At 39.8% G+C, this 10,444-nt stretch overlaps 1 protein-coding gene across 1 annotated transcript; it reads right to left on the reverse strand.

Moving 5' to 3' along the window:
- Positions 1 to 2,749: 2,749 nt before the first annotated feature.
- LOC308428333 (arginine/serine-rich coiled-coil protein 2-like) lies at positions 2,750 to 10,112 on the reverse strand (the record flags this gene model as incomplete). Its single annotated transcript, XM_080926744.1, is given in 4 exon segments — positions 2,750 to 3,520; positions 3,522 to 3,879; positions 3,931 to 4,124; positions 9,996 to 10,112. Coding segments are annotated over 4 exon segments (1,440 nt in total).
- Positions 10,113 to 10,444: the final 332 nt, after the last annotated feature.

Consider the following 10,444-nt stretch of genomic DNA (forward strand, 5'->3'; position numbering starts at 1 on the left):
CCACAAAATAGAATCAGATGGAACACTATTTAACTCATTTTTTGAGGCCACAATAACCCTCATGCCTAAACCACACAAAGACCCTACAAGGAAAGAAAACTTCAGACCAATCTCCCTTATGAACATTGATGCAAAAATACTCAACAAAATCTTTGCAAACTGAATCCAAGAACACATCAAAATGATCATTCACCATGATTAAGTAGGCTTCATCCCTGGGATGCAGGGATGGTTTAATATATGGAAATCCATCAATTTAATCCACCATATAAACAAACTCAAATTAAAAAAAAAAAAAACACATGGTCATCTCACTAGATGCTGAGAAAGCATTTGACACAATTCAACACCCGATCATGTTAAAAGTCTTAGAAAGAACAGGAATCCAAGGCCCATACCTAAACATAATAAAAGCAATATACAGCAAACCAACAGCCAACATCAAACTTACTGGTGGGAAACTTGAAACAATCCCACTGAAATCAGGGACTGGACAAGGCTGCCCACTCTCCTCCTACCTATTCAACATAGTACTGGAAGTCCTGGCCAGAGCAATTGGACAGCAGATGTGAGATTGGTAATGATCCTTTCCCAATCTGTTGGCTGCTGTTTTGTCTTCGTAACAGTGTCCTTAGCCTTACAGGAGCTTTGCAATTTCATTAAATTCCATTTATTCTTGATCTTAGTGCATAAGCCATTGGTGTTATGTTCAGGAAATTTTCCTCTGAGCCTATGTGCTCTAAGATCTTCCCCACGTTCTCTTCTAATAGTTTTATTATACCTGGTTTTATGTGAAGGTCTTTGATACACTTGAGCTTTGTACAAGGAGATAAGAAAGGATCTATTTTCATTCTCCTGCATACACACTGCCAGTTGAAGCAGCACCACTCGTTGAAGAGGCTGTCCTTTTTACATTGAATGTTTTTAGCTCTTTTGTCGAATATCAAGTGAACATAGGTGTGTGGGTTCATTTCTGGGTCCTCAAATCTGTTCCATTGATCTACCTGCCTATCTCTGTACCGATACCATGCAGTTTTTATCACAATCGCTTTGTAATATAGTTTGAGATCAAGGATGGTGATTCCCCCAGAAGTGTTTTTATTCTTAAGAATCCATTTCACTAAGTTTTTTTGTTATTCCAGATGAATTTTCAAATTGCTCTTTCCAACTCTATAAAAAATTGAGTTGGAATTTCGTTGGGGATTACATTGATTCTGTAGATTGCTTTAGGCAAGATAGCCATTTTTACAATGTTGATCCTGCCAATCCATGAACATGAGAGATCTTTCCGTCTCCTGAGATCTTCTTCAATTTCCTTCTTCAGAATCTTGAAATTCTTTTCATACAGATTCTTCACTTGCTTGGCTAGGATCACCCCAAAATATTTTATAGTCTTTGTGACTATTGTGTAGGGTGTAGATTCCCTAATTTCTTTCTTAGTCTGTTTATCTATTGAGTAGAGAAAGGCAGTTGATTTGTATGAGTTAATTTTATAACTATAACCAGCCACTTTACTGAAGTGGTTTATTAGTTTTAAAAGTTCTATGGTGGAATTTTTTGGGTCATGTAAGTATACTATCATATCATCTGCAAATAGTGATATTTTGACGTCTCCCTTTCCAATGTGCTTTCTTTTGTTTCTCTTTGGTTTCTTTTTGTTGTCTAATTGCTCTGGCCAGGACTTCCAGTACCATATTAAATAGGTAGGAGGAGAATGGACAGCTTTGTCTAGTCCCTGATTTTAATGGGATTGTTTCAGGTTTCTCCGCACTTAGTTTGAAGTTGGCTACTGGTTTGCTGTATACTGCTTTTACTATGTTAATGTATGGGCCTTGGATTCCTGATCTTTCCAAGACTTTTGTCATGAAGGGGTGTTAAATTTTGTCAAATGCTTTCTCAGCATCTAGTGAGAGGATCATGTGGTTTCTTTCTTCTTTGAGTTTGTTTATATGGTGAATTATGTTGATAGATTTTTGTATGTTGAACTATCCCTGCATTCCTGGGATGAAGCCTATTTGATCATGGTGAATGATCGTTTTGATGTGTTCTTGGATTCAGTTTGCAAGAATTTTATTGAGTATTTTTGCATTGATGTTGATGAGAAAAATTGGTCTGAAGTTTTCTTTCTTTGTAGTATCTTTGTGTGATTTAGGTATGAGTATCTTTAGCCCCGAGACCCTCTCTTCCATCTCATGTAGTCTGTTGCTGATGCTTGCATTTGTGACTCCTGATTCTTTCTTACATTTTCTATCTCCGTGGTTGTCTCTTTTTCTGTTCTGTGTTTTTTTTCCAGTTTTGAGAAAAACATTTTTATTATCACTGCCCAGCTTGTGTGCAGGATTATGTACCAAATGGCCAGATCTTCTAAAGAACATCTACATAACATTTCCTTCATGTTTCAAGAGATGAAAATAACTGTACAAGGTTAAGTACAAAAGTACACAAGACAGCAGACACGAGAAAATCTATGTATGAGATTTTATCCCACCCGAAGCTTTAATATATTTGAAAAGTAGAATTCATGAACTAAAAAATATTGTCCTTCTATAGTCCTGTCAAGTTTAATGGAAGTGGGTTTAACCTGATTACAACACTAACACCAGTATCACTGATCTGATATTTACAAAAAAAATCGTATTTTTCAATAAATTAAAGTCAATGCAACACCCATGCAAGCTAGAATACTAGCTGTTTGGTGAACAAGGACCTGACATTAGAACAAGACTATAAAGTCCCAAATTGGTATTTTTCAAAGTGTAGCCATTCCACGCATTGAAGATGTGAAACCTAAACCCATTCCTCTTTGTGTGTGGTTTTGTGATCTTGCCATTTCATACTGAGCATCAAGATTTCGGAAAACTTCTTCTTGTTGCTTCAAAGTCTTATAACTTTCCTCATCAACGGAGCTACAGCCAGCTTCATCTTCACTCTTAATGCCCATCAACTTCCTAAATTTGACATTTTGGTCCTTGTTTCCAAAATTCAATTTTTCCCATATTTCAGCAGACTGAGATTTGTCGCCTTCTTTTTTGCCTTGCCAGAGCATTTTCCTCTTTTTCTCTTGCTCAGCAAATTTCATTGGATTCACAGCGACTGGGTTATAGTAGCTGGGCACAGCTATGCCAGTCTCTGCCAAGGCTTTTACTTGCAGGGCTGCCATCCGAGCTGCCATAGCTATCTGAGGAGTAACCTGCGTTCCTGATGCCAACAGTGCATCAACGTTAAGAACAGAACCTCCAGTGGCTGTAGCCGCTGCAGCCATTTCTTGTTGTTTTTGTTTTTCAACCATTTCCTTTTCTCGTTGTTCTTGTAATTTCTTTGCCCTTTCTAACCTCCTAGCTAAGGCTTCTCGGGCATCCATTGCTGTGTTTCTGCCTCTGAAGGGAGGTGGACTAGGAGTTCGGCTTAGGCTTCTGCTAAATCTTCTTGGTTTTTCAATCCTCTTTTTTCTATCTTGACTTCGACTCCTTGATCTGCTCCTGCTTCTAGTCCTATGCCTGTGTCTGGATCTTGATCGGGATTAGGGTTCTGATCCTTCGTTTCCTATCCCTGCTTCTAGATCTTGATTTCTTTCTGTCTCTGCTTCTGGATTGCGGTTTTTTCTGATCTCTACTCCTCGACTGAGACTTCTTCCTTTCCCTGCTTCTACTTCGATGGCGCCTTTCCCGTGATCTAGACCTTGAGTGAATTCTGCCTCGTGATGACTTCCTTTCTTTTCGTTTATGTCTGTCCTCACCATTCTCAGATGAATTTAATCGCTCTCTTCCTTTGTCAGAAGCATGTTCTTTGTCATTGTGCTCCTCAGACTTGTGTCTCTTAGAGGACTTATCTTTGGATTCATGTCTTCTTGCCTTATCATGAAGTAGGCTTATTATTTTGCTATCTGAGTCTGCGGCGTCTTCAGTTCAGTCTCTTCGCGCATTAGCACACTCTTTGCTTCTGCTCCGGCTCCTGTGCTTTCTTCCATCATTATCTGATTTTTTTTCTCTTGACCTTGATCTCGACCTTGAATAATGATGTTTTGAGGCTTTAGGAGAAATAGATGTATCTGACTGTTCCTTTTTCTTTTCTCTATCCGGTGATGTCTTTTCTGGTGCTAGTCCATCTCGTTCTGTATCAATAGCCTGAGAACCTAATTAACCTTCTTTAATGAAAATATCCTCTTGGCACAGAGGTACAGCAAAACATGTGTTGCCTCTCCGTATTTATGCTCTGGGCGCCATTGTTTTTGAGTCCCTGCCGCTAACGCGGCGCCTCTGCTTGCCGCACTCAACAGTACTGGCCGCCTCGAAGCTTCGCCACAGACCTGTTTTCTGGGTTTTTTTTTTTTTTTTTTTTTTTTTTTATTTCTATTTCTGTTTTCAATTTGTTCATCTGTTTGGTTGTGTTTTCCAGTAGTTCTTTGAGCGATTTCTCCTGGTTCTCCTGTAATTGTTTAAGAGAATTACTTATATGCTTCTTAAAGATCTCTATCATCATTATGAAGTATGATTTCAAGTCTAAGTCTTGTTTTTCTGGTGTGTTTGAAAATCCACTACTTGCTGTGGTGGGAGAGCTGGGTTCTGATGTTTCAAAGTTGTCTTGGTTTCCATTCCTTAGGTTCTTTCACTTTCCTCTTGCCATCTTGTTGTCTGTGATTATAGGTGATCTCATTGTCTCTGTCTGGAGCCTGTCTCTCCTGTGGATCTGAGGGCCCATAGGCTCAGGAAGAAAATTGCTCCTGGGTGTTTGTTTTTTGTGGGTAGGTAGTGAGTTCTGATTGCAATGACTCCATTCTTTCTCCATGGGCTCAGGTGGGAGAGCTCTTGCAAGACTTCTCTGTGGGCTCAGCCATCTGCAGGCAGGTCCTGAGTCTTGATGGTGGTCTCCTAGCCCTCTCGCTGGGCAGGAAAGGACTGGATCCCAGAGTGCACCAGGTTAGCTATCTCCAGGAGCTCCAGGCTATCTCTCCCAAGACAGTAGTTGAGGGTATGTGGCAATCTTTGGGCTTACTGTGGGCTCAGGTGGGAGAGCTCTAGCAAGGCTTCTCTGGGGACTCAGCCATCTGCAGGTGGGTCCTGAATCTTGATGGCAGTCACCCTGCCCTCTCTTCTCTTCCTTTTCTGAGGTATTACTCTGCCATCATGCCTGATTTTGAGCAGTATTTCAGTGCAACAGTAATAAAACCAAATTGTGTTTGGGTAAAAAAAAATATATTGATCAATGGAATTAAATCAAGATCCAGACATAAATCCACACATATATGGACACCTGATTTTCGATAAAGAAGCCAGAAATATACAATGGGAAAAAAAGAAAACATCCTTAACAAACAGTGCTAATCTAACGGGTTGTCTGCATGTGCAGAAAATACATCCATATCTATTACCCTGCACAAACCTCAAGCCCAAATATATCAAAGACCTGTTCATAAAACCAGATACACTTAACCTGTTAGAAGGGAAAGTAGGAAGTCTACTGTAATACATGAGAAAACTTGATGAACAGATCGCCCAATTGTGCAGGCACAAAGATTGACAATCAATAAATAGGACCTCATGAAACTGAAAAGTTTCTGTAAGGCAAAGAACAAAAGCACTGCCTACAGAATTGGAAATGATTTTTATCAACTATACATCCAACAGAGAACTAATATAAAAATATATGAAGAACTCAAGAAACTAGATATCAACAAACAAAATAATACAATTTAAAATGGGGCACAGATTTAAACAAAGGTTTCTCTAAAGTCTTGAGAAACACTTTTAAAATGTTCAACATCCTTAGCCATCATGGAAATGCAAATCAAAAGTCCTTTAAAATTCTATCTTATACCTGTCAGAATGGGTAAAATCAAAACATGCAAGTTACAGCTCATGTTACCAAGAATGTGAAGCAGTTCTCCATTGGTGGTGGGAGTGCAAACTTGTACAGCCACTGTGGAAATTAAAATGACAGCTCCTCAGAAAATTAGGAATCAATCTACCTCAAGACCCAGCTATACCTCCATTGAGCATATTCCTAAAGGATGTACCATTCTACCACAAGGACACTTGATTGACCATGTTTACTGAAGTTTTATTCACAATAGCAACAAACTGGAAACAACCTAGATGTCTCTCAACAGAGGAGTGGATTTAGGAAATCCCAATGCATCTTCCCCAAGGTTGACCAGAAGTCCTATCCTGCTGTACATTCTTATTGTGTATCTGATATGGAGGAAATGCTGTTCTTCTGGAATGTGATCCTTGATGTCTCTCCATAAGAGTGGGAATGCCTGGAGCCTGCTCAGTGGAACTTATACAGGGATGTGATGTTGGAGAATTACATCAACCTTTTGTTTCTGATAAATGTGTTGTCTCTAATAGGAAGTTTCCATGGAAAAGTCTCCATCAGAATTCACCTTCATTACCAGAAACTAGATAAGAAAACAGAAATTAACAGAAGACAAGGATTTCACAAAAAGTCTCCAAGTAGGACTCCAATCACCAATATCTTCACTCTCAGTGGAAGAGTCCCTGTAGGAGTCCTCATCACAACTTAAATCCTTTACCAGATACTACACCAAATTTAAAATCTACACCTGTGTCCTCAGAAGGGCATGATCTTTCTTTATCAGGAAACACAGTGGTCATTCAGGGAATCTGTCACTGTTTTGAGAGTTACAGTCTCTTGGAACATGTCAGAATGCACCTTGGATATACCAATCCTCCAAACCTTCGATGCCATTTGATGCCAGCCCAACTAAGAGTCATAGATTTGCTATCTATGGAAATAAGGTTTACGCCAGTAAGAATTCTCTACCCTGGAGTAAGGCATGATTGGATTATGAAGCCAAATCCCACATTATACAACAGAAGCAAGCCTGAAATTTCAAAACTTTCAGGTTCATTGATTCAAGCATTTTGTTTCATGTTGTAAAACAGTGGCTCTACCAAAGTTGTGTGGGAGTGTGTGAGAACATTTTCTCAGTCAATACACATTCAGAATTCTGAAGATTTGATATTCTTTCATTTACTTTGCAATTTGATATTCTGTTAATTAATATTTGACAGGGTGCGCCTCCTAGAAGCATTTGTCTACATGTACATTTTTATGTAGGTGTAACGTCCAATTATAAAACACATCTGGGTGATAAGAAGTAAAAATATCTGAAGTCCAGGTCTGTGAGCTTGAACAGTGTAATCCCAAGTATTGTATGCTTGTGCCTTGTACACTGTTTCTCTCATTCACTGCTCAATAATTGTTTAATATTATAAATGAATGATTCTTAGAAATTAGTTTAGTGGGGCTCCCACCATTTAATGGGTGCCAAGAACCACAGGCAGGCAGAGCAAGTCTGAGACAAGCCCCAGTCCAGCACCAGTGGACCTGGACAAGTAAGCCACTCCCAAAATGACCTCCCCATTCTGGCTCCACATTCTAAGGTATAACACAAGATTCTTAGCACCATCTAAACTAGGAGCAGTACTGTGACTGTCTGCCATCTTTGTTATGGGCAGATAAGGTTTTGCTATGCTATTGCTTCAGGGCCATCTTAGATAAGGGCAGTCACCTTGCTACGCTGTAACTTCAATGCCATCTTTGATATGGGCAGTCCCTAGTTTGCTGACTTTAGGATTATAGCCTGTCAAAGTCACTTGGCAATTAAGATGCAATTTTTGTTCTTTTCTGTCTTGGTAAATAATGATTTCTAAACAGTTAAAGTTAAAGATCATTGCCTTAAATATATGTTTGACCTTGTTTTTGCTACTTCCATTGAGTAGCAGTGAGATCTCTTTATTTGCTAAATACATTCTAGAACAAGTAATTAAACAAATACAGGTTGTCTAACTCAGACATGCTTCATAAATACGGACTCAATCTTGTCTGAAATCTGTTAAATGTAATGTTAAATATTTCGGCTTGTTGTGGCAGACAGAAACTCCCAAATCCTGGCAGTTTACCCCCTCCCCCCATGTCTCCAAAAAAATATGGGTATAGGGACAAGATTCTACTTGGATTGTGGTATGAAAACCACTACGAAACACTGCTTCATTGCCTTGTCCACTTCAAGGGCTTGATCTACACTGTAGACAAAACAGGACACCTAAAGAGTTAAATGTCTCATTGCCTAAGTCGAGGTGGATTATTTCATTCCCAAGTGCCTACTTCACAGGAAAAAGGTTTTTGTCCTCTGGGCCTTGGGGCCAGACTGACTCTGTCCAAGTTACAATTGAAACCACACAGACCTGGGAACTGTTTAGGTAAAGGACTATAGACCAACCTCTGTCATTGTAATTAATACATGACTCCTAGATTATGATTTATCCTTCTCAGATTTCTGACTGCATTGATAACAAAGCTAAATATAGCTTGACAGCTAGAAAACAGACCTAGCTCCTTTCCCCCAAGGTAATCTGCCACATTATTAGCTCATTAGTCAATTTGTTAACTAGCTAAGACTACCAGATTTTTTATCAAAGACAGACAGGTTTGCCTTGCTCACAGGCTTCATGATAAAAGATACACAAGTTCAGATGTAACCTTCTGTTATCTAAACTCAGTTTCCAGCAACTATTTCCTATTTTCTCTCCTTGTTATGCCATTGTCCTAAAATTAACCAATATAGTTCTTATAATTTATCTGAACCCTAATAAAACATTCCAATATATGATCCAACTTTTATAATCACAAATTCAAGCTTTGCCTTTCCTTTAGTTGCCTTTTATCTGGGAACTTAAAGTGTTTCTCATGCTATATCTATTCTACATCTATCACGATTACAAATTAATTTCCTTTGGTTGTCTTTTAACTATAGACTTAATGTGTTTCTCATGCTAAACTATATGATCAACTATCATATTCACAAGGTAGTCATATTTTGAGTTTCCTTCAGTTGTCTTTTAAATGTTATATTCAATCTAGACAGAAGGAAAAAGCCCTTCTTGTTCCTTCTGCTCCACAAAGGGTTCCCCTCTTCCCTAAGCTCATCTTAAATACTGTTCATGTTGTTAACAAATGTATCTCTTTTGTAAACCAGTAAGCTACATGAAATCCACTCATATCTACCTCTCTTGGACCAAATAGACTCCTTCCAGATAAGTACACCTGCCAATCAATAGCCTAAGTTCTCATGTACTACCTATCCCAGAGGGTGGGGTTCCTCTCCTGTGCCCTGGGATTGGGACTCCCATCACCCACAACCACCAAGACCTAAGGGCTTTAAATGTGCTTTCAAATGTATACCTAAGAAAAAAATATTTTTCCTGTACATATGTAACTTTATTCTCTACCTCAATGTATGTATGTATGTTTCGGCATATTGCTAAGTCCAGGCGTTTACTCAAAATCTACATTCAGGACAAATCCAGAGAAGCAACCCACGGATGCCCCAATCTGCTCTCAGAGACAAAGACACTTCTGCAGGACCTGCTCCTTCCAATCCACAGGAAGATCCACGGACCTTGGATAGCAAGAAAACAACCAACGCTCCGAAGACTGAACCAACATCCCCATAGCCGTTTCCTTGGGTTTCCCAGAAACAAGTTGCCCCAAAGTTATCAGGAAGTAACTAAGATCACGTGATGATCCTATTTCTGCTTCACTATCACCTCTTTCTAGTTTTCTGTTTTTTAACTAAACCAAAATGGAGGGATGTTAGCATTCTTTCTAGGCTCTGCCCCATAGTTACCTGGCAATAGTCAGGTATACCTGACTCAGAGTAAAAGTGGCTATTAGGTCCCTCTCTCTATTACTCTCTCACCCTCTTACCTTCTTCCCTCTCTGTCCCTTCTCTCCCCTTCTCCCCATGTTCCTGGCTAGCCTCGTTCTCTCTCTCTCTCTCTCTCTCTCTCTCTCTCTCTCTCTCTCTCTCTCTCTCTCTCTCTCTCTCTCTCTCTCTCTCCTCCACCGTCAACTCCCATCCCCGTGTCCTAAATAAACTCTATTCTACACTATATCCGTTGAATGGCCGGTCCTTCAGTGGGAAGGAATGCCTCAGCATGGGCCCACAGAGGTGCCCGTTTCCACCTCACCATATCTTTTTTATAAAACACAACAATGGTGGCACAGAACCTGTGGGAGCGACCAACCAATAACTGGTTAACCTTGAGGCCCACACCATGAGAGGAAACCCGTGCCTCGTAGTGCATGGATGGCCAGGAACCAGAGGCTAGATAGCCCAGAGTCCCAAGATAGAACTAAATATGACTGAAAACCAATCAATAAAACAATAATTAATAATATGCAGCTATGCTCATAGATTGGCCCTCCAACAACTGATGGGAACAGATGGAGAGAGCCACGGCTGACTCCATTTTTTGATGCATCACCAGTGAAGAATCTAAATCAATCCTCTCTTCCTCTGAACACCATAAGGTTGGTAGGAAAGAACTGGAGCTCCCTCTGGCGGCAGGCAAGGGAACTTCAAAGCAAGTAAGCCTAGACCACAGCATTAACCTTAGGCCCCTTTGTTCCAATGTTT

Source organism: Micromys minutus, assembly GCF_963924665.1.
Source record: "Micromys minutus genome assembly, chromosome: 12".
NCBI classification, from domain to species: Eukaryota; Metazoa; Chordata; class Mammalia; order Rodentia; family Muridae; genus Micromys; species Micromys minutus.